The sequence below is a fragment of the Penicillium vulpinum genome, assembly GCF_028829585.1.
Source record: "Penicillium vulpinum strain IBT 29486 chromosome Unknown utg000003l_segment0_segment0, whole genome shotgun sequence".
NCBI lineage: Eukaryota > Fungi > Ascomycota > Eurotiomycetes > Eurotiales > Aspergillaceae > Penicillium > Penicillium vulpinum.
Window position 1 is genome coordinate 6,170,815 of NW_026643243.1, and position 27,636 is coordinate 6,198,450.

At 46.9% G+C, this 27,636-nt stretch overlaps 9 protein-coding genes across 9 annotated transcripts; 5 read left to right on the plus strand and 4 right to left on the minus strand.

Annotated features, from left to right (window-relative positions):
• Positions 1 to 388: 388 nt before the first annotated feature.
• Positions 389 to 1,115, minus strand: N7479_007365 (uncharacterized protein; the record flags this gene model as incomplete). Its single annotated transcript, XM_057255059.1, has 2 exons — positions 389 to 774; positions 863 to 1,115. The coding sequence occupies 2 exons, from the start codon at positions 1,113 to 1,115 to the stop codon at positions 389 to 391; spliced, it is 639 nt and encodes a 212-aa protein (XP_057108921.1).
• Positions 1,116 to 3,844: 2,729 nt separating this feature from the next.
• N7479_007366 (putative oligosaccharyltransferase subunit ribophorin II) lies at positions 3,845 to 4,875 on the minus strand (the record flags this gene model as incomplete). Its single annotated transcript, XM_057255060.1, has 4 exons — positions 3,845 to 4,084; positions 4,137 to 4,421; positions 4,475 to 4,673; positions 4,730 to 4,875. The coding sequence occupies 4 exons, from the start codon at positions 4,873 to 4,875 to the stop codon at positions 3,845 to 3,847; spliced, it is 870 nt and encodes a 289-aa protein (XP_057108922.1).
• Positions 4,876 to 5,405: 530 nt separating this feature from the next.
• On the plus strand, positions 5,406 to 7,222 carry N7479_007367 (putative GPI-anchored cell surface glycoprotein; the record flags this gene model as incomplete). Its single annotated transcript, XM_057255061.1, has 2 exons — positions 5,406 to 6,187; positions 6,268 to 7,222. 2 exons carry the CDS (start codon positions 5,406 to 5,408, stop codon positions 7,220 to 7,222), a joined length of 1,737 nt encoding a protein of 578 aa, XP_057108923.1.
• A 1,520-nt stretch (positions 7,223 to 8,742) lies between these two features.
• N7479_007368 (uncharacterized protein) lies at positions 8,743 to 9,204 on the plus strand (the record flags this gene model as incomplete). Its single annotated transcript, XM_057255062.1, has 3 exons — positions 8,743 to 8,891; positions 9,011 to 9,075; positions 9,152 to 9,204. The coding sequence occupies 3 exons, from the start codon at positions 8,743 to 8,745 to the stop codon at positions 9,202 to 9,204; spliced, it is 267 nt and encodes an 88-aa protein (XP_057108924.1).
• A 528-nt stretch (positions 9,205 to 9,732) lies between these two features.
• N7479_007369 (putative regulatory protein Ral2) lies at positions 9,733 to 12,417 on the minus strand (the record flags this gene model as incomplete). Its single annotated transcript, XM_057255063.1, has 1 exon — positions 9,733 to 12,417. The coding sequence occupies one exon, from the start codon at positions 12,415 to 12,417 to the stop codon at positions 9,733 to 9,735; it is 2,685 nt and encodes an 894-aa protein (XP_057108925.1).
• Positions 12,418 to 14,389: 1,972 nt separating this feature from the next.
• Positions 14,390 to 15,347, minus strand: N7479_007370 (peroxiredoxin; the record flags this gene model as incomplete). The annotated part of the gene is made up of 6 exons (XM_057255064.1): positions 14,390 to 14,420; positions 14,479 to 14,561; positions 14,630 to 14,959; positions 15,017 to 15,092; positions 15,152 to 15,277; positions 15,328 to 15,347. The coding sequence occupies 6 exons, from the start codon at positions 15,345 to 15,347 to the stop codon at positions 14,390 to 14,392; spliced, it is 666 nt and encodes a 221-aa protein (XP_057108926.1).
• A 2,405-nt stretch (positions 15,348 to 17,752) lies between these two features.
• Positions 17,753 to 19,084, plus strand: N7479_007371 (EVE domain-containing protein; the record flags this gene model as incomplete). Its single annotated transcript, XM_057255065.1, has 6 exons — positions 17,753 to 17,872; positions 17,957 to 18,158; positions 18,221 to 18,472; positions 18,531 to 18,548; positions 18,613 to 18,729; positions 18,789 to 19,084. 6 exons carry the CDS (start codon positions 17,753 to 17,755, stop codon positions 19,082 to 19,084), a joined length of 1,005 nt encoding a protein of 334 aa, XP_057108927.1.
• Positions 19,085 to 20,069: 985 nt separating this feature from the next.
• Positions 20,070 to 21,785, plus strand: N7479_007372 (aldehyde dehydrogenase family protein; the record flags this gene model as incomplete). Its single annotated transcript, XM_057255066.1, has 3 exons — positions 20,070 to 20,293; positions 20,345 to 20,544; positions 20,605 to 21,785. The coding sequence occupies 3 exons, from the start codon at positions 20,070 to 20,072 to the stop codon at positions 21,783 to 21,785; spliced, it is 1,605 nt and encodes a 534-aa protein (XP_057108928.1).
• Positions 21,786 to 23,659: 1,874 nt separating this feature from the next.
• Positions 23,660 to 24,946, plus strand: N7479_007373 (SMP-30/gluconolactonase/LRE family protein; the record flags this gene model as incomplete). Its single annotated transcript, XM_057255067.1, has 4 exons — positions 23,660 to 23,692; positions 23,888 to 24,048; positions 24,104 to 24,250; positions 24,358 to 24,946. The coding sequence occupies 4 exons, from the start codon at positions 23,660 to 23,662 to the stop codon at positions 24,944 to 24,946; spliced, it is 930 nt and encodes a 309-aa protein (XP_057108929.1).
• Between the last annotated feature and the right edge of the window lie 2,690 nt (positions 24,947 to 27,636).

Below are 27,636 nucleotides of genomic sequence, written 5' to 3' on the forward strand. Positions count from 1 at the left end.
CTTAAAACCATAGCATCGTGGCGCATCCTTGCACAAACGTGGAGGAAATCCACAGGCCTGTTTAGGTCCCTAATCTGATACGATATTTGAGTTTTGTTTATTTTTTTTTCCTTCAGGTCTCGATGTCCTTCAGGCATTTTATAATTATCTATTGTTCTGAGCTAGAGGTTGAAAAGGAGAAAGAAGACATTTATAGCCACTCTAACTGAACAAAATGATGATATTATGAGTAGGGATGACTGAGCCAAATTACTATACAAAATGTGCATAAAACCAGGAATGATGACGCCAACCAATAATCTAAAATGCACCAAAGACACCGAGCGATATTTTTGAGGGAAAACCGCTAAACAACAAAGATTAAACCTGGATAGGTAGAGGACAAAGATCATATGATACGCGATACAATCTCATCTTTCCCTAACTGCTCCAAGACCCCCTTTTTCAAACCGAGGAACCGCTCAATATCTCCACGGCGCATACCCTGCTTATCCCGCATCGTCAACACCTGTTGGATAGTCAGGGCATCCATGAATGATCTTCCCGGGTGACCCGCACGACCGAAGTGCTCAGCTTCTCTTTCTGCGGCCTCTGTAAGACGTTGTCGAGCAGTGACAACTAGAAGTGCCGGGTTAGAGGCCTGTGGAAAGACAGTTTGCATTGAGCCGGGGCGGTTGAAGGTGCTTGAGTTTGAGAATGTAGGTGATGGGTTGACGGGACCTATTGACCGGAGAGAGGCGGCAAAGTCGGGGTCTCGACCGTCCATGTCAATGGCTAGAGAGTCATTAGTAAGTGTTTCTTTGCTGATCTTGCATCTGTTGCATGGAAGAGACTTGAAAGAATCGCTGGCGAATGTACGCACCATCAGACTTCACGCTAGATGCTTTCTCCTTTGAATGATATTTTGGACCTTGAGAGGGAGGTGTATGTGCCTGAGGAGGCGAGGGACTAGCCTTGGGCTTGGCTACGGGAGTAGGTGTATGTGCAGGCGATGCTTTGGTTTCTTTTGGAGCTTTGCGCGGCCCCCTCGGTGGAGGAGCCGGCTGCTTGGGGTATTGGCGCCGTGAGGCTGCGCCGGCTGCTGACTTAGCAGGCTTTGAAGCAGCGGAACCCATTGCAAATGATGAGCTGCGAAATCGGAAGTGTGGGTGAAGGCGTTGCAGCTTTTTGCGGAGCTTTGCGCGGAGGTCCCGAAGTCGCCTTGGCATTCGATCTTATCGTGCGGCTTATTTTTGCGGCCAGTGAACGTAGATTTTGCCAGCAGAATACTAGTCAGACTTTCCGGCTGCCCAGCCTATAAACCTAGATATGACTCGGAGTCATACGAACTAATACTTTTTCGAAATTCCAGAAGGAAGCTCAAGTCTCTAGAAATCCTCAAGTATTCTGAATAAGCCTTTTCTACGTACAGTGTCAGTTGAGAGGCTTGGACAAAGGCCTGATCTCCGAGGCAGGATACCATCCTGTATAGGCGGTAATAGGGGCGGTAAGGTATCTAGAATATACATAACGTATTCCACTACCGAGTGGGCCACCACTACCGAGTGGGCCACCTATCCAAAACGCGTCAATTAATTTAACCCGTTCTTCTTCAACCACCCACTATACCACCAATTCGCTCTCAACGCTCTAGAAATTTAATAGAGCAAGAGGGTAGGATCTTACTAGCTATCCAGGCTTTTAAGAATCAAGAAATCTCTTCAATTCGTGAAGTGGCGCGCCGTTTCGAAGTCCCCCGCTCTACCTTACAACGCCGCCTCGCTGGTGATACCTTTCGTCCTGAAACACGCGCCAATAGTTATATATTAACAGAACTCGAGGAGGAATCTCTTCAAAAATGGATACTCTCTATAGATTCTCGTGGAGGGGCCCCCCGGCACTCTATGGTACGAGAAATAGCGGATCTTCTTCTTCAAAAGCGTGGAACTACCCCGGTTCCTTCGGTCGGCGAAAACTGGGTTACGAAATTCGTACAACGGTATCCTCTCCTCTCCTCCCGATTCTCAAAACGGTATAACTACGAGCGTGCGAAATGCGAAGACCCAAAAATCATTCAAGGGTGGTTTAATCTGGTTCAAAAGACAATCCTTCAATTTGGAATTGATCCCGACGATATCTATAACTTCGATAAGACTGGTTTCGCTATAGGAGTGATTTCAACTATAAAGGTTATTACGAGAAGTGATTTACCTAGTCGAAGAGGAGTTTTACAACCTAGAAATCGTGAATAGGTGACTACAATTGAGTGTACGAATGCTTCGGGTTGGGCCCTCCCTCCGTGTGTGATTTTTAAAGGCAAAGTCTTTCTTGAATTATGGTTCGAAGGCCTTCCGGAGAACTAGCGTTTCGAAGTAAGCCCTAACGGCTGGACCTCTGATAAAATTGGACTCCGTTGGCTAGAAAAGCTCTTTATTCCTAGTACTTCTTCGCGTACGAAGGGGGGTATCGGCTTCTAGTACTTAACGGCCACGGAAGTCATTTAACGCCTAAATTTAACGAAATTTGTGAGCAAAATAAGGTAATACCAATCTGTATACCAGCACATTCATCTCATCTTTTACAACCTCTGGATATTGGCTGTTTTGCGGTATTAAAACGATCGTACGGTCGGATAGTTAAAACCAAAATACGGAACGGGATCAACTATATCGATAAGCTTGACTTCCTCGAAGTATACCCCCTCGCACGAATTGAAGCCTTTAAATCGGAGACTATTAAAAATAGCTTCGGAGCAGCCGGTTTAGTCCCCTTTTTACCGGAGAGAGTGATTTCAAAGCTCAATATTCGGCTTCGAACTCTAACCCCCCCAGCTAGCCGGGGTAGTGAATCAAGCCGGAATTTTACACCAAAAACCCCTTTTACAGAGAAAGATCTACGTCGTCAGGCTTCATCAATCAAAGCTTTACTTCGTACAAGATCTCGAAGCCCGCCTAGCCCGTCAGATCGTGTATTAAACCAGCTTGTGAAAGGCTTCCGTCTTACAATACAAGGTGCTATCTTACTCGCCAAAGAAAACAAGGAATTACGCGCCGCCAACGAGAAGCAGAAGCAAAAGCGTACTCGATCTCGAAGGCAGATACCCGCCGAAGAAGGCCTTTCAGTTCAAGAAGCCTCTGCATTAATTATGCAGCAACAGGAAGCAACTGAAGCACCTCTCCCCGGCCCCGGTATACCTAGAGAATCGGCTATTCAGCCACGTACGCGGCCCCCCGGGGGTGTGGAATATGTAGATTGCCAGGGTATAGAAGAGAAATATATCCAGATAGACCACTTAGTTAGTTCAATTAATTTAATGGCGTTATGGTTGAGATAAATGTATTTAAAATTGGTAGGTTAGATGGGGTGGCCCACTCGGTAGTGGTGGCCCACTCGGTAGTGGAATACGTTATATCACCACTTGTGCCGCTAGTTAATGCGCCATACCTTGTGACGTCAAAGGAATACATGCATGATCAACAAACAGCTTCCTTAGGAATCTGAATTATATAGCAGGATTGGCTGATGTAGAGCAACACATACTTGTCTGATATATCTGAAAATATTAAGCTGAATTTTAAACTGGGTCTGACAGGGAGCATAGTACATGTTGGCATCTAGGAAGCTCCAAGTTCAACTGCATCCCAGACAACTTGTAGAGAGATGTACAACTACGTTTTGAAATTAGTGATATTTGTGAGTTTTCAGTTGAAAACCTGTAATTTTGCAAAAAAAAAAAAAAAACCACACTGGGTACCACCACAGCTAAGATACAATACCACCGCAACCTGAGACCACACGGCAATTTGGGAGCACTGTAAGAGGACAACCAGGACTACGGCAGATAAATTTACGTATGTTCAGGTGATTACCGAAGACCAGCAAGGCGCCGGCCCTGCACTTCACCCAGCGCACGGCTACCACTAACAAATGCGATCGCACCGACAACAGCCATTGCGGGGAGGATCTGGAACAAGTTCCACGAGGTATAGTAGAGGAAGAAGATCCCCTCAAACGAGACCAACGATCCGAGGAAGACAGTGTGCGAGATAGGGGCAGACTTGAATGCGGAGGGTAGGTGGTTGATGTTGGCGCCGAGGAAGAGCCACTAGAGACAATCTATAAGCAACGTCGTTGGCACAGCAATGAGATCGACTTACCAAGCCAGCAAGAGCGGGTATAGCAGCGCCAACCATGGCGACAAATGCCAGGGTGATAACAATTGGTGGGCTAGACGCAGACTCCTTGAAGATATGGTGGATTTCGGGCTTCTTGCCGTATCGCTCAGTTTCAACGGTCGGCACGGCCTCTTCGGGGTTACGATCAATCGACAGCTTGAACGCAGATTTATCGTAGGCGTCGGAGCTTCCAAACCCACCAATAACAACATGCGCATCAACCGGACCGGTCAGGGACAGGAATTGAATCGGAAGGTCTTTCTGGGTCTGGAGGGGAAGTGTTAGCTGCGCTGCGGAAAGTTGTTTTGGAGATTGCGTACCAATTCGACCCTTGACTTGCCATTATCCTTGACACTGAAAGGGTAAGAGATATCCAATCCAGTCTGAGCATCCTTGAGCAAAAGGAAAGCCTGGTCTGGCCGCTTTGGAGAGCTGTCTTCCTGGGCTGTCAAAGTAACGCGCAAGGTATCGGCACCGACAAGGGAGACGGGCTTCGAGAGCGGCTTGGAGGCAGTAAATCTATTTTGAACGTGTTGATTAGTTTCGCGTACCTTTATTTGCGTCAAAATACATACTTTTCCTTGAACCCTCCATTGACACCGGCACCTTTTACTTGAACGGCCACGGTGGCATCAGTAAAGCTCCAAGCTGTGGCGGCGGCTCCAGGCAAGGCAGCCGCGGCCAATAGGCAGAATGGAACAGTGGCCTGCCACAGATGCATTGTGAAAAAAAGAATCAAAAGAAAACAGAAATGAAGTGAACAGCTGTAGAGAGCTCAGAGATGATGTGAGGATAGAGGAGTTGCAGAATAAGGCGGACAAGTGAAGCCGATAAGCGCCGATCAACCGTAGCCCTAATTTCTTTTCCGCTCGACCTCAGCATCTTCCATCACTTTGTTTCCTCTTGTTCGCTACAGATACAACCTCAACACCTGCCTAGTCCTTACGAGCTTGTTTATGAACCTTTAGAAAATAACTGCGGACGGTTGTACCTCTGGTCCCGTAAGTCCTGCGCCTATACGTCGGGCCCTAATTCCCAACATCTCCCCTTCCGCGCACTGCGGTCTTCTGACGTCGACTCTGCGCTTCACCTGATGACCCCATATATTGTTATTCCCACACCCTAGTTGCCTGTTATTGGATGTATTATCTAGTCTTTCATTTGTACAGCCCAGTCGCTCTATTTATCACCCATTGTATTTGCATGAATAGATATACTGACAAATTGCCGGCCTTTTAGCTCTAATTCACGATGCCTCCAAAGAAGGGCCAGCGTAAGTCGATGCCTGGGCGCATAAATAAAGCACCTACATTGACACCTTCTCGACGTTCACCCCGGGTACCTCCCCCGTCAAAAACTACAAATGAGAGCGTTCAGCCCACCAAAACGTTGAACCTTACAACCGCCCCTCCTCAAGATAATTCTATCAACATTCGTTTTTACACTCCAAATCCACCTGTTCCAAGTCCTAATTCACCTGGCACATCTTCTGAAACACCATCTTCACGTCGGCGGGCCTTTCAGTCTCGTCCATCACGTCTTTCAACCGTTCATACTCCAGCCCTAGAAGCCCCGGCCACCAACCCGGGTAGTCGACGGACAAGACGAACAGCTGCACTTGAAACACCCAAGCAAGCAGTTTCAGATATTGATTTCCCAGATAGCACTGGTAGCGCCAGCTTACCATTTGACCAGTACATGGGCAACTTTGAATCTGAAGGAACAGACGACGGTCCCTCGAGCCCTACTAGTGCCTCCGACATGCGGAACTCATCCCGGGTTCGCAAGCCCACCATGAGGGCCATTGAATCTTTTGAGTCGTGTAAGAAGAAACCTCGACGCAAGAATATGACTATGTCCACCCCGACCGTAGAAACTCCTCCCCTAGCGGCCACTAAGGTTGTGAAGAACAATGTTTCGAAGAAACCAATGAACAAGACCAGAAAGTCGAAGAGAATGTCCAATTTGAATATGCGGAAGAATGCTATTTTGATTGGTTTCGATATTGACGCGAAAGTGGCTGGCAAGAAGCTGTATGACTTGACCATTGAGGCCACAAGCCCTGACTTCACCCCCCTCTCAATTTCCCCATATTCTGGGAGCAACAGCGAAGTGAATACTTTCGTCGTCAAGACGAAGAAAAATATGGCGTCGACATGCCCACGACCAAAACCACCTCGCCCAGTGATATCGATGTCGATGTCGATATGATCACCCAGGATCTCCCAGCGCCTGTAATCGCTCCTTCCCCTCCCACTCCTCCAACTGCAGTCACCAACGGCTCAAGCATCCTGAGCTACAAAAAGCAGTCTGACACCAAAGTCAGCAGCGATGGTTGGGTACAGACTGGCTACGTCAATTCCAGCGGCGAAGAGGTTTCTCTCATTCCTGAAAAATACCACCCTTACTATCCGGCTCACACTTACGGCTACGAGGGTCTTCCTTTCCCCCCAGTGCGCGCCAGAACAAGCCAGCAAGCCGAGACCGATTTCTCACACAGCTTTGCTCCACTCATGGGAGACCGTAATCTCCCATCTGAGGCGACCGCCCCATTCGTCACTGAAAACGTGGAGGAGGAAAAGGCCAGGGCTCTGGCTCGGGCCCCTGCACCAGTCCCTGCCACTAAGAAGCCCCGTGCCCGAAAGCGCCGTCAGACCACGGCCGCAGATGCTGCCGATCAGTCTGCTGCTGCTGCTGCTGCTGCTGCTCCTGTCACTACTGCCGCGACCGGCGGACGCAAGTCGCAGCGTCGCCGTCGCCAGACTGCTCCAGCCCCTGCTCCTACCGTCCTGTCCCCTACCTCTCCTACTTCTCCTCCGACCACTGCGACAAAGGTCCAGTCTTCGGGCCCGGCTGCCGCCGTCGCCACCGCTGCCACCGAAGGCGACAAGCCTAAGGTGCAGCGACTCCGGCTGACCTTGAAGCCGGAGCCCAAGACTGAGACCTCCGGGGATGACTCTGTTTCCAAGCAGGCCCCCGCCGTGCAGTCCCCTTCCTCCCCCGCTCCCTCGCGTGCGCCGTCACCCGCACCGACCACCAAGCGCCGCCGCCGTCGTCGCGGCATGTGAGACCCTAGTAAGGGCGGAGTAAGGATTTTTCCCGCCCGGCTAACGCCGTGTGGCGTTAGCCGGGCGGTGATTATCAATATTAAGTTTCCTTTCTTTGTTTTGTTTTCCTTTTGCTTCTTTTTTTTTTTTTTTTTTTGTATGATTACCAGCGGGCGTTTCAAGCATGTATGATTAGCACCGCGGGAGCATACCATGGAGTTCACCATGGTGAATTGTGAAATTTTTCAGTTGTCTGTCATTTTCTATTAGTATTGCTTCATTTTGTAATCTTTTGTCCTCGTAGTCTCCATAAGAGATAGCCCTGGTAAATCTGATATCTCACGCCGGTAGCCCTCATATCTCACTGAGATTTCGCTTACTCTCGGCTTACATTTGTATTCACTTTGTAATCACAGTCGCACTGTATACTGGTGACAGTTATTATAGGTATGATGTACATACACACTTTGGTTGAGAAGTAATTTTCAGCGGGTCGTCGCAAACGTATGTAGGGTACTCTATTAATCTGATGATTTAAAGGTACAAGTAAACTAAACATGAAGAACAACCAGAATGATACCAAGGGTTTGTCATAAGAAGCATTCTGATATGGCACCTTGTCTTGGTTACGCACTAAGCACAGAGAGAGAGAGAGAGGGTTGACAAAATGTCAGATTAAAAATGATACTAGAAAGAATGTCAATTGGAACGCATAGTTGAACTGTAATTCTTCCAAGGTTGAAGCCCTGGAGGTTAAATATGATGATTAATCAAGTCTGTTTAGTTAGAAAACCAGGGTAACTAGATATGTGCTAATGACCTAAGGTCAGGTACGATGATCATATCAAAGCTTTTGGGGTTTAACAAGTCTACAGATAAACAATAAAAATGACTGACTCCATCTTCATAAATAATCGACCTCTTTGTATAGTAATAATTATGATAACGGTGTACAAGTTCTTAGATTTATGATCTTGACTCAGTCACTTTTTCAATTGAGCAAAAGAAACTCAAACTTAAGGATTTTAGTCACTTGAAAGGCGAATGTAAAAAGACTAGACTTCTTCTTCTTAAACTGAGAATCCCACACTTCTGTATGTCAACCAATAGCACCTATACCTAGTTAACATGAGTAGAACATATATATCAAGCGAGCTTGATGAAACTGGACGGCAGTTTATAGATAATATAAGCTGAACAAGATTATAGTAAACATATACCTCAGCAGAAAACATTGAAGTAACGGAGAAAAAACAAGAGTTTTGTATACCTTTTGATACTTTAAATACAGGATTTAGTCTTACTTACTGTACAGCCTATATTAGCTATCCAACTCATAACCAGTCGTTGAAGTACAGTCTATTTTATGCGTTGGTTTCTCTATTTGTAGATGAGCAGTTACAGTGGTGCCTCAGGCGGCGCCAACACTTCCCGAATCTTCCCTCACGGAATTCACATCCTCCATTATACTGACCAAACAATGTAACCACACCCCAGCAATTTCCTCTATGCTTAAATCTGTCTAACAAAAGTCAAGATTAATGGCATCCCTCAAAGGCCAACACAAATACCGATCCGTGGATCCCAAAACCCGGCCTCCACGCCCAGTCCAGCAACCCGTTCCTTCGCGGCTCCCCAAAGGGGTGGATGATATCCGGAAGACAAAGGAGTACAAAACTGCTGCACGGAGGTAGGTGTCGCTTTTTCCCTATCTTTCATTCTGCTTTGATGTTTTGTTTTGGCTTTTTTCGCTTTTAGTTAGTGAATGATACGTGACAACAATGAAAATCTAATCCTCTCTGTTTCTAGATGGACTTCGATTATTGTCGGATTACCATTTGTACTATGTACATCATGGATTCTTTATGAGCGCAGTGAGTTCTTTAATGCCTAATAGATTTCGATCTTCCCTTTGATTGTATATAGTTACACTAACTTGTTTCCCTTTAGTTTATGGAGGCAAGACTGCCAAGCGGTTTGCAGATCATGCACGAAAGGACTAATCAGCTTGTCTTTTTTTTCATTTCTGAAAGCGAAATTCTATGTGGAATTCTATGTGCGATCTAAAAATTTGAACCAAAATAGCGTTTGAGAGGCTTTACAACTGTAAATAAAAAGTCCCAAAAGAGTCCGTCTCTTCATCTTTATCCAAAGCAGCCTCTTGGGGGAAAGCTACAAATCTAGTTTTAATGTATTTGATTGCATTCATTGTACACTCGAAAGCCCGGAGTCCCAGTGTACATATATCCATGGCTGTGTGTAGGCGAGAACAACCTATTCAGCTTAAATAACACAACAGAAGAAAGGTACAACATCCAGATGCATCATTCCCAATTTTGCAAATCTTGCCCTAAATCCTCCCCACATTGCCAGCCTGCTGGGATGAAAAGCAAGAAGAAAAGAAATATGTATAATCCAAATACGGTATCTGGAGGAGATCATCTAAAAAAACTAAATACTAGAAGAAGGCGGATGGAAGAAAATATCGTATAGATGTCACAGCAAGCCCACAAATTAGCTCCAGGCAACCATCAAGTAGCAACGCCTTGGAAAGGGATAGGGTGATCGCCTGAACCAGCCGACGGCGGTATGGATATCGAGCCACTACCAGTGCTGGTGGGCTTTGAGCTACGCTCGCGCATGCGACGGCCCTCCATGAGACCACGTAAACCGCGTTTCTGGAGACCGATAACACTGCTTAGATCACCGGTCCAGAGCTCACGTTGGGGACGGCGCAACTCGGCGTCTGTGTCACGGCGGTGATGCGTAGAACGGGACTGCGAGCGGCTTTCATCGCCACTGAGCCATTCAGAATCAGACTGGCTGAAACTAGCGCTGGACGCCGACGTTGCTGTGCTTGGGTTACTAATAGAATCCTCACGGTCGCGGTGACTGCGCTGGCGCGAATGCTGGGAGACACTGGTGTCGATGCGGAGAGATGGAATACCTCGAGCGAAGTTGGTGAGATCGCCCGTGCTGCTTGCTGCTGACGCGGAGGCACCACCATGTTCTGTGTCGGATGAGTCTGATGCGAGTGCACGGTGTTGGGAGTTGTTGTTTTCGCCAATTGTGGGTGCAGTGCCATTGTGGCCGGTATAGGCTCCGTTCAGAGCCTCGAGTGTACCTCCTGGTCCACCATTGAATCCAGTACCACGGCCACCCCCAGCAGCCATAGCCGCTGCGTTGAATACAGCTGCAGCATTACGCCCATCGAGAACTTGATGGAGTCTTTCAACGGTGGCTTCTAGTAGGCCGTCGATCTGATACGGACGTGCAAGCTGTAAGAGCGAGCAGAGAATTTGTGGTGTGCAAAGTGAGGTGCCTGCAGATGGAAGCGCTGAAGTGTAGAGGTATTGAACCAGCACTTGAAGAGTCAAAATAGTGTGGGGGAGATACAACACACGCGGTCGGGAGGTTGGAGCGAGACTGTGAGCAGACGGAACTTCGAGGTTCTCAAGCAGAGACTTCGACGGTACAGACTGATTAACAAGAGTTGTTGCATCGGAGCCTACCGAGGGAGTGATGGTAATACTCGAGTTGCGGCTTGGGTGTGTCTGGGCCGGGCGGAGGGTTCCGATGTCTGCAATACCTCCTTCCGACGACTCACGGAGGAGTTGGATAAAGTAAGGACCCCAGCGCCGAGTCAATAAGCGGGAGTTGACGGAAATACGTTCGCCCCCCACAGCCTGTAACTCCATGTCGGCCATCTCTGGCAAAGATTGCGCGAGCTTGCCTAGCTCATCGGATGCGGCAGACAATGGTCGTCCACCTGATGTTAACTGCACTAACTTCTTCTGTAGAGATGCTGGAACAGAAGAGGAGCTATAAGATTTATATCCTGAGGTTGGAGAAGTGCGGCAAGGATTGTTGTAGAGTCCAAATGCCTCCAGCTCGACCAGACAGACGTGTGAGAAGTTGATTCGCCGGTGGTTGTAATCATCGACAAGGCTTCGCTTCCGATGTCCAAGAATCACAAAAGAATTACGGCGAGGCCAAAGTACTCCTCGGTTCCAACTACCCTGTCCAAATACAGATCCTCCAGCATCAATACGGCCCCAAGTCAACGTCTTCAGGTCGAGAGCCCACAGTGCATATTCTTGCTTTGATGAAGTCAGATAGGTACCACTAACAACGAAGTGGCCGTTGATAATGCCACCGTTTGGGAAACGCAGTCCCGGAGGGGACGCTTGGCTCTGCATCGGTCGTTCGACAAGGCGCCCGTCCGGCAGGCGCACCTGCAGTTCTAGCTTAACATCAAGGAAATTGTAGTTGGAGTATATCAGCATAGGGCAACCTGGTGATTCGGTGAGATCTTGAATCGGCTCGTGTTGCTCGCGGTCTGGAGCTGAAGATCCAATTTCAGACACATCCATTCCCACCAGAGGAGCTACAACACTGCGATACGCGCCGCAGCTCCTTCCCAGAGGGCTGGTGTTGGTCCACTTGAGACTCCGCAGATTAAAAACGCTGATTTGTTCGATGTAGTGATTGGAACTATCCTGACCTCCGACCACCACCATCTCTGCACCTCCGAAGCCATCGATATCCACGCCAAGTGTACCTTGGTGAGAGGAGGATTCGGGATTATTGTGGATGGCAGATAGTGGTGCACTAGCAGATGTGAAGCAAGCGCTTGACGGCAGTATCGTAGCACAGTGTGCATAGCGCCCCTGGGGAGATTCATGGGCAGCAACACGAGTCCATGCCCGCGATGGTACATCGAAGATGTGAATATCTGACATAACCACGACCTCCGATTGTGACTGTGATTGTGGTTCCGCAGGGTTCTCGGGGTCTTTTGGCGTACTCGGTGCAGGTGACATACCTCCATAGCATACCAACTTGTTATCCCCCAAAGCACACACACTATGGAAGTATCGCGGCGGTGGAACATCTCCAGCGGGCTCGACTTTCGTCCAATGTCGTCGAATCAAGTCCAATTCATAAAGGTCTGAGGTTAGTTGAGGGCGGCTGCGCGAGAGGATCCGGCCTCCGAACACGTATAGCTTATCCCCCAGTATGGTCGTAGTAGCACCGACGAGAGGACGAGGTTCCTTGCCGGTCGTTCTTCGCACGTTACATACCAGACCAGAGAGATTGATAGGGCCCGAGGCCCCCGAGGCAGACTGCTGGTTCAGGGATGGAGAGACCCCCGGCGCAGAATCCTCTCGTCCTGAATCCATATACCCCAGACTCGACTGACTTCGCGACATCATGCTGGGCAAATTTCCTGTCTACTTTCAACGGAGACAAGCGTGTGACTGGTCTTTGACCTCTGTTTAAGTTCACCCGGTATCTCTCGCATGCGATGACGCGTTTCTCTGATCTCGTATGCGTTATTCTTGGAGAATATTCCCGGCGCTGATCGTAGGTGTATCCGGTACGGCTCAAAAGGGTTGTTTGTGGGGGCGGAAAAAGGGGGTGGTTCCCCGCGACGCCGCAACTTTGGCGCCAGGCTTCACAATGGGGATATTGATGAACAAAAACTAATCAGTGCAGACTACTGCCGTTCGTATGTTGGATGAGCGCACAGTCCCGACCGAAGTGTCAGCCGTTAAGTTTGGGGATCGGCACAAAAAATGGTTTACCGCTTTTCTCCTTTCAATATGTGGCCCCTCCAATCTATATGTTGTAAAGCCTTCAAAAGATCAGGTATGAATCGTATATTTTTTTCATTTAAATAGGAAATCATCGATACTGTCTAAAGTAATTCTTATAGATGAACCTGCAATCCAAACCTTTGCTTGTAACCAAAGAAATAGACTTCAATACTTGGGTCTTTTATACTTCTTCCGAGAAGGCCTGCGTTGTTGAGGTATTTCTTCCCATTTACTGCTTGACATCGATTGATAACTTTAATATGTCAGTATCCTCTGTTCCAGATATATTGATAATTAATTTTGTTTAACGTTGACACACTTTGATGAGTTTCCCTTTAGGGCTGACTTGGGGTCAACTAGTTAGCTGATCGTCCGATGACCTGTGAACAACAAAAATCAAATTGAAGCATCCAAAAAGGCAACCGCGAAGATATTACGAAAGCACCCCTAGATGGTAAACTAGGTTTTGTCAGATGTTAAAGTCCTTCCAAGGTTTAATAACTATTTGAATAATAATCGATTGGTGTGAGGATCAAGCAACAAGGGAGGCCTGAGGGAACCTAAACCAGGCTAGAAAAATGAACCTCAGCTATCGCATGACAACTGACAAGGTGTACGTGTACCTGGCTAGAAGCACTGGTGCGCATGGAATACATGCCTGGTCTCTTGTTCCTATAGAAGGCTAAGCCAAGGCAAGGGAGTGCAATGGTGCCATGGCAAGGACAATGCTGTGTGCAACGCATCTTGAATCATGTCTCTAACAACCACTCAAGATTTGTTTCCACACCTTACCGCATTTGACAAGGCCTAGCTTCAATATTATTCAACAGATTACATGCACACGCGGGTCTATTAGTTGATATCTTGAGCGGTGTAGCTAGTACAATGACTATGTAACAGGCATAGTAATAGCTTCCAAGGTTAGCAGATATTAAGATCACTCACGCTCAGCTCAGCCTTGAACTTAAAATCAGAGAAATTATTTAAAGTCGAGCTGTCCTATAAAGGTTTCCAAAACTTGAGGGTTGATCTGTAAATGGGCTTTGGCTATCAATTCTAGATTTCTAGATATTCCGGAAGGGCGATCTTTTGAAGATATATCTGGTCCGATAGAATTGAATTGTTCTATTTGAGAGCTCAAGTTTGAAGCCCCAGCGCAACTACATATGCAGTGACATGGCAAGTCCCCTTACTCCAGTGATATACTAACATTTTGGATGGAGTAGATACTACGAGCTTGTTTTCTTCTTTTGTATCGACTCTCTCTAGAGGGGTAATAAGATAGATATAACTAAGAACTTTAAGTATGTAAAGAATCATGTCTTCTATAATACTGGTCATTAATAAAAGGCACATTTTGCATTAAACACGAGTTTGTATTGGGGATTGCTGACCCCATGTTGTACACCCGAACGAGGACATATACTACAGACACTCCATGACATACTGCTGTTCCAAGCAAGTTCCTACGAAAGCACATAGTCAAAAGGAAAGGGATGGCGTGAGTAGGTTTCATTAATTTAAGAAATGATGTCCCAAGACTTATATAACCGTTTTATCTTTCTTGCATCAGATCATCAGACTTAATTTACTCCTTAAGAGTGGTGAACCGGAGGTAACTATAACATGTTAGCATCCTCTGTTTCTTTGCAGTGACAGCTAGGCAAGGGAACTCACGGCTTCACTTCACGAATCTCGCCGAACTTCTTCTTAGCATCCTCGGTGCTAACTGTTGGCGGCACAATAACGTCGTCGCCCACCTTCGATCGAGTCAGCAAAATACTTCACATAGTTTCAGGGTCTGGGTTGCTGAGAACGGGGATCGTACCTGCCAATTGATCGGGGTAGTTACACCTCTCTTATCACCAGTCTGGAGAGAGTCGATAACGCGGAGAACCTCTGCTGTGTTGCGGCCAGTGGACGCGGGGTAGGCCATGATCAGGCGGATCTTCTTGGCAGGGTCAATGATGAAGACGGAGCGAATAGTGAAGGCGATTCCCTTGCTGTCAACATTTTCTAGGTCCTGTTGGTCGATCATGTCATAGAGGAATGCGACTTTGCGCTCGGCATCGGCGATGATTGGGAATTTGAGTTGGGTCGAGTTGACTTCGTTGATGTCCTTGATCCACTCTTCGTGGGAATCGAGTGCGTTGGCGCTCTAGAGAGGAGAGCGCATTAGCTAAGGCTTGAGAGTTATTAATCTCAAGAGACTCACCAGTCCAATCAACTTAACACCACGCTGGGTGAACTCAGGCTCGAGCTTAGCGAAGGCTCCGAGCTCAGTGGTACAGCTATCGAGTGTCAGTATAAGGATTCGCGGTGGGTTAAAGAGGGGCTTGAAACCACTGACACTGGTGTGAAATCCGCAGGGTGTGAGAAGAGAATAGTCCACTTGTCACCAATAAACTCGTGGAAGTCGATCTCGCCTTGGGTGGTGAGAGCCTTGAAGTTGGGGGCAACAGAGCCCAGGCGGAGGCTAACAGATAATCAGTATTGCGTAGAAACCTCGAAGAAAGAGGAGCTTACGAAGGAGCCTGTTCAGCCATTGTGAATAGATAGGTAGATAGGTAGGTAAAGAGGTATATTGTAGATGAGAAGTAGAGAAAAGAAGCAGAAGCTGACGGGATACAAGGGTAATCTTATAAGATGATCATTAGAACCACAGTTTCCCCTCCGGCTTTCGCATACATTTATCTTATTAACCATGAATTGACCCCCACTTAACCTCATCTGGTTCCTACCCCACCTGGCATGCATTATGGATGGCGTGATCATTATCTCCGCCTGGCAGAATGTCCATGATTGGCGAAGATACAACATCACACTGCGTGGGCTGTTTAGCGTATGTGATGCAATATCAACTGTGGATGAGCATTTCAGGTTCCTTGGCTTTATTTTTACCCCTCAACCTTACCCCTCAACCTTATGTTAGAATGAACCTGACTACCTACTTTGTGTATACATATTGTACGTCGACAGCTGGCTCTATATTTTAGATAGATGGTGAATTTTGCCTGATATAGCACTACTAGAATATCTTGTTTTTCTTTTTCTTTCGAGCCATTGGCCCACGGCGCAAACTGCAAACTACATCCACGAGCGGAACATGATGAGAAACGCAATTGTTACAAACCGACTTTGCCATAACATTGAACTGAACCATCCCATGGGCAGTTATAATTAGGTACATATTTATACTATGTATTCTTCCAAGCTTGGTACTAGTATACAATATGTTTCTCTGCTCTCACAGATTGGAGAATGCAATGCTGAGAAGTGCATATATCTGCCCAAGGGCCACCTGGAGCGAGGTTTTCTGGGTCACATCTTTTAGAAACCAAAAAACAAGATATAAGGCGCTTAAGGTCGATAAAAACGGAATTACTGCCCAGAACACAACACCAACAAATAACATATCTAGATACCCCTCTAGACTCTTGCACAATTAAACTTAATTTGCAAACTGAAGTCAACAATGAGGTTATGCAAGACTATTTGGCCGAGCTATCCTCGCTTCCCTTTGGTCGGTCGGCATAGCTTTGATCAGCACCAATAAAAACACGCAGTGGTCAGTGATGGCGCAATATCACATTTACATGGTGAATGTTCCATCAGCTACCTTCGCAAGCTCAATATGAAGTACAATATATGTACCTTGTACGCAATGCATCAATCCAACATTGAAGATAGGGCTAGTATATTCGCGTGCTCCCTCCAGGGCTGAGTTTCTGAAATATATACTCCAACATTCTCGACAGTGCTAATTCAATGAGTATTTGACCCACATATCTACCTAGTGGGGCAAATTGCATGTACTCCGTCCACGGGTACCACACAAGTACATCGTACGATGTATGTACACCCGAAAATACATCTGTATTCTGTACTGCCGCCTTCAGGTCCGATATTACATGCCTTCACATTGTGTATAGTATCAACGAGAGTCAACTTCAACGGTTTGATATTGAATACAGTACAGAATCCCAACGAGTGGTTTCATTGGCAAAAGACTTGACTCAAAATGATAGACTAGACAAGATGCCGATTATGGTCAGGCTAGTACAATCTCATCTATGCGAATGGACCTCTTTTGAGCTTGATTAACATTACTTTAATCATCATGAAACATTTCGAGGTAACTCAAATCAATAAATTTTCTTAACCTTATTTACTTTTATCTTTCAGTATGATCTTAGATAATCTTCCAATATTGATCATTGATTCCATAGGACAAAATTAGATCATCAGTGATCCTTTGGCTGTAATTGGTGGGGTTGAGGTACTTTCAGACAGGATATTTAATCCAAGTCAATATAACTATGTAAAGAGTAGGTAGACTAGTTATGTATATCTCTCTCCTTGCTTAATCATATTCTTACCATATTTTCTTTCAAATAATTGGAATAACTGTTATCATCAATATGTGTTTTTCTGAACAAGGCCAATGCCATCATTTCCACATTGCTTTCTTTGAAGTAAAGAAAGAATATTTACCAAGTGGTTCAAGTTTGACGGCCAAACAGAAGAGACAGTGCCATGCCTTTTGTACCTCTAGTGAAAAGACACAAGTGTACAATTATACCTCGAATATCAATAACCTAGTGCTGAGAGGAAGTGAAGGGGTTTTGAGAGAGCAGTGATGTCCTAATAACTTTTTAAGGTTATTTACCTAGAGATGTGTACTTCCGAAAGGGTTGTAGTGCCGATCAACCATGATCGACCCATCACGTGCACCCCCAGACCCACATCCGCGTCAAGCTCAGTGCCAAACATTCCAAGAAGCTCCTGCTCAACTTGATTTGATAGTTTCTTCAACGGCTCAAGGGAACACAGCCCTATTGATTGTACAGTCTTTACTTAATTCCTTTGCATTCGCTGCATCTACTATATTTTCTGCACATATTCGCTGCCTTTTACTGTCACTCAATCAGCGCAAAACAATTGAACAGTCATGCCACCCAAGCGCAAGTCTGAACGCGCCGTGAGCGCAAATGAATCTGTTGCGACGCCTTCCAAGCGGCTCCGAAATACTGTAGATGCAACCCCAGCTTCTGCACCGTCGGCTTCAGTGGTGAGTGCATTATGCAGGGGCTGATCGTCGCGTCCCTGACTTCTCCACTCTAATCGTTGGCATAGAGCTGACATCATTGGATAGGTTGATCCTACACCTCAGACAGGCGAGAAAAGAGGTCGTGGTCGTCCACGCAAATACCCCGAGAGCTCAACTCCTAAGCCTGCTTCCGATGCCCCTAAACGTGGCCGTGGTCGCCCACGGAAGATTGTTTCCCAGCCAGAACCTGAGGTTGTAACTCCATTGGTCCCCAAGAGAGGCCGTGGGCGTCCCCGCAAGGATTCAGGTATGGTGATTATACTGATATGTTGTGGGTGGTATATGCTGACCCTTGCACTGTGTTATCAGGCGATGCAACACCCGTCACACCGAAGATCAAGAAGAAGGATGGTCGCGGAAGACCCCGCAAGAACCCGGTGCCAAATGGAGAAGCGGAAACCACCGAGCCAAAAGTCACGCCTGCGGCTAACATCATCCCTGAAACTGGCCGCTCTTTCTGGTTGATGAAGGCCGAGCCTGAATCTCGCTTAGAGAAGGGCAAGGATGTGAAGTTCTCGATTGATGACCTGGCTGCTGCAGATGCACCCGAGCCTTGGGATGGTACGTCCGCCCTGTCTTGTATACTGCGTATAAAATCCGACTGCTAACAATTGAACAGGTGTGCGCAACCATGTTGGTAAGTTGTCCTGTCTCAAGGCATGTTAACTTTGACCACGAGAATGATACTCACAGTGAACTAGCCAAAAATCTCATGCGCGATATGAAGAAGGGAGACTTTGCGTTTTTCTACCACTCAAACTGCAAAGTCCCTGGGGTTGTGGGAGTGATGGAGATTGTTCAGGAGCATTCCACTGACGGTTTGTCACCCTCGAAATTACCCTGCTTGATCATATTGCTGACCCATAACTCATAACAGAGTCTGCCTTCGATTCCAAGCACCCATACTACGACCCGAAGTCCAAGCGAGATGATCCAAAGTGGGTTGTCGTCCACGTTGAATATCGCCGCAAACTCGGAAAACAAGTCACCCTCCAGGATCTGAAGTCTCATGGTCAGACCGGAAAGCCTCTCGAGAATCTTCAAATGATCAAGCAATCCCGACTTAGCGTATCTTCTGTGACTCCGGCACAATGGAAATACATACTGGAACTGGCAGGTGAGGAACCGCAAGAGGAGTTCACTAAGAAGGAGTCCAGTGAGCAGGAGGAATAGGCATGAGAAAGCAAACAGCTACATGCAAGCGATGCACAGAGGGATTTTATTCCATATAATTCTCCCAAGTATTTCTATCGATGGCGTTGCCGGTTGAACATGGGTTATCTGCACAAGCGAATTGAAGCATATTTTCCTTGATTCGATGTGTCCTCTAGAAATATGTGCAAGGTATAGACTCATCAGATCAGCCCGATTCTCTTGGGTCCAATCGCAACTGCAGCCATGCTATTGCCATATGGGCCTATCGCATTGCTTTCTAGCTTGACTAGTCCTGGGCGATCGTCCTGGTTTCAGCACGACATTGCGAATACACTGATGAGCACTTCCAGGTTAGTGTCATACCGCTCTTGTCCCTGCGTTACTTACATCGGACCGCCCTCACACATGTGCGCCAAATTGTTTCCCCAGTCTGCCGCACTTCCAATATATGCGACCGTTGGCTGCACTATCGGGACGAAATGTCAGGTCAAAATTTGTCTCAACCTTGGAAACACACATCGGGCCCTGTGGGTTAAATGCATGCGATATGCAAGGAGCTACGGAACACGGCTTAAGCATCCGGAAGCTAGCGGCAATGAAGTATTCGACGTGTTTGACGCTATGTACGGAGTATATCCCTGCAGCCCTGCAGCCATGCAGCCCTAGAGTACTTTAGGCAGTCATGACTGGAGAGAATGAAACCTAGGCTATAAGCAGAAGTTCAGAACTCTAAGAATCAAGGGAAGATGTCTCCAACGCCGAGTACGGACTGTATAGCCAACCAGAGAAGAAGAAGAATGCAAATCAAACAAACAAGCAGGCGGGGGGAGAAATCTTGACTCGGAAGAGTAAGTCTATCCGGAAAGTGGAGCATCTTTATCGGCTTATCAGGCGGGGAGCTTCCAAGGTTCTGAGGTCCCGAGGTCATTCCCAACTTTGCAGGGTTCCCCTTCCCATATCACTTTGTATTTCTCTCTCCCTCTCCCTCTCTCTTTCTCCCTCCATGTTCCATATTCGCCTGAACTATTTGTACAAAGTTTCATCGAATATCACTCGCTTCACCACCCCGCGCCGCCCATTTCACAGCTCCCCCTTCGCCATGTCCGACATCTCCGTGCAATTAACTGCCCCGAATGGGCGCAGCTACACCCAGCCCATCGGTCTCTTCATCAATAATGAGTTCGTGGCTGCCAAGTCTGGTGAGAAGTTTGCCACCGTGAACCCTTCGTATGTACTTCTGAAGTGTTTCGTAGGACTTTGACCTGACCGGATCCCCAGAAATGAAACCGAGATTACATCAGTGTATGCTGCCGGTGAGGAAGATATTGATATCGCCGTCCAGGCTGCTCGCAAGGCTCTCAAAGATCCCTCCTGGAAGCTATTGCCAGCCACTGATCGTGGTATCTTGATGCTCAAGTTGGCCGACTTGATTGAACAGCACAAGGAGATATTGGCCACTATTGAGACTTGGGACAATGGTGAGTGACGTGAGATATGGTTGAATATTCAACAAAGATAGGAACTGACATATCTTCTAGGCAAGCCGTATCAGGTATCTTTGAATGATGATCTCGCCGAAGTCATTGGCACTCTTCGATACTATGCTGGCTGGGCCGACAAGGTGTATGGTCAAACCATTGGCACCACCCCGGCAAAATTCGCCTATACCATCCGCCAGCCTATTGGTGTTATTGGCCAGATTATTCCTTGGAACTTCCCTCTAGCGATGGCAGCATGGAAGCTGGGCCCTGCGCTTGCATGCGGCAACACCATCGTCCTCAAACCTGCCGAGCAAACCCCGCTCAGCATTTTGTACTTGGCTGGTCTTGTCAAAGAGGCCGGTTTCCCCCCGGGTGTTATTAACGTGGTGAACGGCCATGGCCGTGTTGCTGGCGGTGCGTTGGTAAACCACCCCGCTGTTGACAAGGTCGCCTTCACCGGTTCCACCCTCACCGGCCGCGAGATTATGAAGATGGCCGCAGGCACCCTCAAGAATGTCACCCTTGAGACTGGCGGCAAGTCCCCACTGGTTGTCTTCCAGGATGCGGACCTCGAGCAGGCTGCTAAGTGGGCGCACATTGGCATCATGTACAACCAGGGTCAGGTCTGCACTGCGACATCGCGGATCCTTGTGCACGAATCTGTATATGATAAGTTTGTTGAGCTCTTCAAGGAGGTCGTCCGCACCACCAGCAAGGTCGGCGACCCCTTCGCCGACGACACCTTCCAGGGCCCTCAGGTTACCAAGGCCCAGTACGAGCGAGTGCTTGAATATATTGAGGCCGGCAAGTCCGAGGGCGCGACCCTCGCTTCCGGCGGTGTGCCGCACAAGAACGTCGGTGATGGCCGCGGCTTCTTCATCGAGCCCACCATCTTCACTAACGTCACGGACTCGATGCGCATCTACCGCGAGGAGGTGTTCGGTCCTTTTGTTGCTATTGCTAGCTTCACCACTGAGGAAGAGGCCGTCACCCGTGCTAACGACACCACATACGGCCTTGGCGCCGCAATCTTCACTCGGGACATTGAGCGGGCTCACCGGGTCGCCTCCGATATCGAGGCCGGAATGGTCTGGATCAACAGCAGCAATGACAGCGACTACCGCGTGCCGTTCGGTGGTGTCAAGCAGAGTGGTATCGGTCGCGAGCTTGGTGAAGCTGGCTTGGACGCGTACTCGCAGGTCAAGGCCATCCACGTCAACATGGGTACCAAGTTGTAAGCTGTTTATATTAACGAGAAAAATGGGTGATCTCTTTGTAACCAAATTGACCTGTTATGTCTAATGACCGAACCTTTATTGTTCATCTCTGCAAACCCCTGCAAACATTATATTTGTATAATTTTCTTTTACTCCTTCCTATATTGTACTTTTGTCCCCCTATATTGCCTCACTTATAGATCACAGATCGCCAAAAGATCATCTTGATAACTTCTTGCCATTGGGAACAATTTCGGTCTCTACGGAGTAGGATCGCATCCACTCCTCGCTCTCGCTTTTCAGATATCCACATTCACGAAGAGCGCAAAAAAGGTAAAAAGGTAAAATGAGAAGAGTCAAACTCGACAGTGGGGGCACCAAGCAAAGTCACTTGAAATCACTTCATGTAGATCAGGCTGTCCACCATGCAGTGACATGACACGATAATTGTCCCCCGCCAATTGAAATTTATCCCGTACATAACGAAAAAAAAAAAATGAATGAAGCGAAAAATGAAAAATGAAGGAAAAAAAAAAAAAAACGCAACTCACATATTGCATGTCTATCAGCGTATATTTGCGTTGGACAACTGGACCCGAACACAATTGATGCCCAACTTCTTCTCCGCACAGCGACGATGACTGCAGGCCTTATCTGCATGCAAGCCTTACCTGAACCATATGGGGCAGGGTGCATTTGAGGATTGAACTGTGCCGTATAAGCTAATTGGTCACGGTAGTTGGTTGTGCAAGGCGAAACATGCTTATAGTTTCAGGCACTTTGGTTATTATTTCTATTACATACAACGTACTATTAGTTATATTATCTTTCTCTCGACCTGATTATCAAGTTTATCTTGGGAAAACAAAAGGATCCAGTACAATCCAATTCTCAGCTCTCCATCTATTCCGTATCTCTGCATGATCCATCACGCCCTTAATCAAGGTAATACAAGTCGGCTGCAGGCACATTCTCCCGGGCATGCATGGCACGAATCGAAATTCCAAGTGTAGTCTCTTTTTTTTTTTCTCCCCCATTTGGTATTGGGGCCCAATTTTCGAGTCAGGCAGGAAAATCGGATTGCTGTTCGAACTCCGGGATTGGTAGTCAAGAGTAAGTCCTAGGTTCCAGGTTCTAGGTCTTAGCGCCGACCAGCACACACACGCAGGAATCTCTTGCATCTGCATGCAGAGTCAGTCATGTGAAAAGCCACCTGGCCCTGGTCTGGAAGGCGATCTGACGGTACTTTGACATATTCTTTGATTTGTTATAATTATTGAAGATACTTGATTTTTCAAGCCCTGAACTTTATGTATAGTTTGCCGGCTAGCTGCACGAATTGATGCAGAGTGGAAAGTTTACACAAAGTACAGAGGACTCCATAGTTCATGGGAATTTCGGACTCAACTGTGTGATGATTCGCATTGCAGACACGGGATTTCTGCAGGAGATTCAATAGCGCATGTGATTGGATAGTATTTGATATTCAACCTTGGAATTGCCGAATGGACCTGGAAACCCTGTACTCCGTAGTTCTTGTCCTAAAAGTAAAGGACAATGCTCCGTAGTATCTACAGAATTATATAGGTACTCGGTGAGTATGGTATGTATAATAGTAACTAGTAAAAGTACCCCAGCCAAAGTGGAATAGTCAGCCCTCGTGGGGGTGGCTTGGCATCTCCCACTTCCTCATCTTTCGTCTACAAAGTAGTCCGGAATCCTCTCTTCCATATCTGTGGACAACATACGGTCTGACGGATAACCAGTCTGACAAATTGTTCTTCACGAGCCATTTAAATTGAACTTGGACACGAATAAACCGTTTTATGCGAGCCTAACATCTCACCCCTCTTCTCACCTCCCAAATAGCGGTGTCCACTCAATCACCGATCGGCATGTCTGAAATTCAAAGATGGACGGTCAATGAGGTCAGTAATTCATGCAATTCGCCATTTCTTGATTCGCTTGGTCTTTTTTTTCGTATATTTCTTTTTTCTTTTTATTATCTCGGGCTGGTTCTGTCGGTCAGACGTGACGATTATTCTCCCGAGCCTGTCATAGAACAGGAAAAAAGAAAAAGAAAAAGAAATATAAGCCAATCACAGACAGCTAACTTCAAACAGCCGTACCTTGACATTCCAGGAACACTACTCGAAGGCCCCTTTCACGATGTGGCCAAGAATGAGTTCCGTTTCGTTGATATTTGGGACCACAAACTCTATCGAATTGATTTGGCCAAGGGACCTGACTCATTGACGGTCATTGAGACCGATGCCTCTGTTGGGTGGGTTCCAACTCCCGAAAATAAATTACTCTGGCTGAACCACGTGGACTTTTAGCGTGACCGCTAATATTGCCAACCCGACGTCCAATCAGCTGATTGTTGGGGCCAAATATGGATTTGCTCGGTTGGACCAAACTACCGGGAAGTTCGACTACATCCATGATATCAAGGAAATTTGGGATGATGAGGAGAAAGCAAAGAGGTAAGCTTATGTCTTGAAAAGAAAAAAAAAAAGGAAAAAAAAGGCAAAAAAAAGCGACCCAATCTATGGACCCTGACTAACGTTAACCCCCAATTTACAAAATGTAGGATGCGTTTCAATGATGGCGCAGTCGACAGCCACGGCCGGTTTTGGGCGGGGGCTATGAACGACCCAAAGATCAAGAAGCCAGAAGCAGAAGGCGTTCTATTCAGACTAGACCCAGACCAGAGCGTGCACCATATGCTGGCACCAGTAACGATCCCTAACGGGATCGGGTGGAACCTGACCAACGACGTGATGTACCTGACGGATTCACCGACTGGTAAGATCTTTGCCTTTGACTTTGATGCGTCCACTGGCGCCATCAGCAACCGCCGTGTACACTTCGATATCGGCAACGCGCTAGAGCCTGATGGGTTCGCTATTGATGTCGAGGGCTGCATCTGGAGCGCTATCTACGGCGGCGGAAAGGTCTTGCGCATTTCCCCGGCCGGAAAGATTATCGGTCAGATCGATCTCCCGACCCGCAACGTGACCTGTCCAGCCTTTGTCGGCACTGAGTTGTTTATTACTACTGCCAAGGATGATCGTGATGATGAACAGCTGCCCCAGTCAGTCAGGTATGGAGGCCGGCTTTTCAAGATTGATGTTGGGATCCGTGGCGTGCCTAAGAACGAGTTTCGGTTTCAGAACTAGAGTCTGAAGGATTTGTGTTGTATCGTGTGCATCAGGCATCCATAACATATAGTATATGGCACATAGTACATGTAACATATATATTACCTTCCGCCGCCTACTATTGCCGAGACGAAGTGAATGCTTAGTTCGATTCCTGGTCTATTCTTGTTTTACTTCGTACCTATGTCGTATCCACTGCAACGTACATGTGTACAGCAGCAAAAGGATCAATGGTGCGTCACTAGTACTTCCCATTTCCCGCTCCAAAATTTGGGCCAAAAGGCGGGAAGTGTAGTCATCCCACTCGCACGAGAAAAAAAGAAAAGAAAAAGAAAAAAGTACGCAACAGATGCAGTCGCCAAATCAGGACATGCAGCTCAAAACTGGGTGTAGATCGGTGATCAGCAAACGGGCGAGCACGTCGGTCCGCGCTGTCATTGTCCGGACACCCGGGTCAGGGTAGCCTTCCACTGCAGCTCACGCAAGGGACAAAGGCCAGGTTTATAGATCAAATCAGGGTCTGCATATCGATCTCACATCATGTCGACCATATACTCCATACATACTATTATATAATATAAAATTCGTTTTAATGCCCCTGATTTTCGCCTAATTTCGAACTTGGCTGTTCAAGGTCAGAGAACGCGTGGGCGGACTAGCACCTAGCACTGCCACCTCTTTTATGCGGATCTGCCCTGCAGGGCATAGGCAGGGAGTGATATTGTGTTTCAGTGTACTCCGTCCTTTTGTGTTTCTGTGCTACTCTTGCGATGACTGTGGGTCGATTCGATGTATGGAGTACGGAGTACGAAGTAGAGAAGTGCGAGAAAGGGGAAGATCTACCCGTACGGAGTACCTGTCAAGCATAACGGAAGATATCCTGGTTAGGGATCTAGATTAGACAAAGCTATTCTTTTCCCTTTTTTTTTCCCCCAAAGAAAATGCGGTTGAAGCGGACACGAGATAATCGGAGATCCATGCGGTGAACAGGCCGAAGTAGATCATGAAAAAGGGGGGATATCCACTTTGAAGTTCAGAGTAAACAGGAAAACGAAAAGAGAGAAAAAAAAGTGTCCAGTGATCGATGAATCCGTTCTACTGGATATCTTTTTAACTTCTCGATTTTCTGCACAATTCAAATAGTCTGATGATACGCATCCGGGAGGACCTCGGCAATTACCTATAAAGTACCATAACAACTTGCCTAGGCGGGAGGACTCAATGGTCTTCAAATGGTGGGATTTCAAGCCACCAGTTAAGAGAGAAAACACACAAAAAAGAAGAGAAATATCAAAATCTTCCAAATTCTCCAGAACATATTCTAGCCCCAGTTCTAGGGCCCCCACTTTTCGATTCAACCAGTCAAATCCCCTGGATCTATCAGACCACAATTGTCTTTCTATCATGGCCGATGATTCGCTTCGGAAAAAGAAACTAAAGAAAAAGAAATACACAATAGCGGGTCTACTGCAACAAAAGACTGACAGCTCCCCTTCAAACTCTGTCGGAAGCGACCTTCGGGATTTGTGCATGACAACGCATAATCCAAAGAGGATCTATCGCAAATGCAGGCACCTACAACATACAACATATACTACTCCGTATCGAGTATCCTGATCAGGATCCGGAGATGAAACAGCTCCAGAGATATTAGAATGCTTGATTCAACATATTAGCTAGTGCCAAGAAACGCGCTTCAGCTACGCCGGCTCACGTATGTGAAGTTTTATTTTCCTTCAAGCATCCACTTTTAAGTGTGCTCGACACTAAAGCGATCTCCGCTGCTTATTTGAGGATTGCCACGCGGAATCTTTATCCAATCTGGGACAAGCTTGAAAAGCCCGAAACAGAGCTATCCACACGACTTCTCATGCATCTCACATTTAAAGGGACATCCTGGCCGGATCCCTTTCCGGCTGGTCCGATCGTGGAGCATCAAATCCAAGCTTGTGATAGAGAGAGAGTTCTCACCTGGTTACTGTTGCGGTTTATTTACCTTTTTACTGTTTCGAATATGACATCACCTTGAACGCCATGGGGTTAGATCGGTGTCACACGGGTGAAACGTTTTAAGTTGATTATAGAGTGTGTTCATTTGCATAGATTCAATTATTCTTCTGGCGTTACCCTGTTCAATGTTCAATATGACGTCAAAAGATCTAGTCAACTAGTTCTATACACATGTTACTAAGTACTCCGTATAAAAAGTACAAAAATCTCAAGGCTAACATCTCAAGGCTAACACTATTTCCTGAGGAACGGACCTCCAATTGTTCCTGTTACCCCTAACGGTCAACGGTAAACGGCCCCTTTTGCCGGGATACGGGGAACATTGGATGATGCACAACATCTTCTATAAACCTTGACAATTGCAAATGTTGATTTTTCTTTCTTCCTTTCTGCCTTTTCGTTCTTTTGTTTCTTGTATTGTTTTCAATTTTTTTTAAAAAAATTATATTCTGCGACCCCCTTTCAAGATTAATAAGTTCACTTCGATTTTAGTTTCTCCAAGCACCAAACTCTGTGGGAAATTGACAGGACCAAGCTTACTGGACTGACCAAGGCAACTATTGGGGATTGCCTCACTAGCTATACCCACTCGGGTATAGATCAGACAATGGAGTAGAATAAATGGAGTACTACGGAGTAGTTTGGCATTCACTTTTCAGATTGCCATGCGTCATTACGGAGTAGAAGAAAAGGAAGTT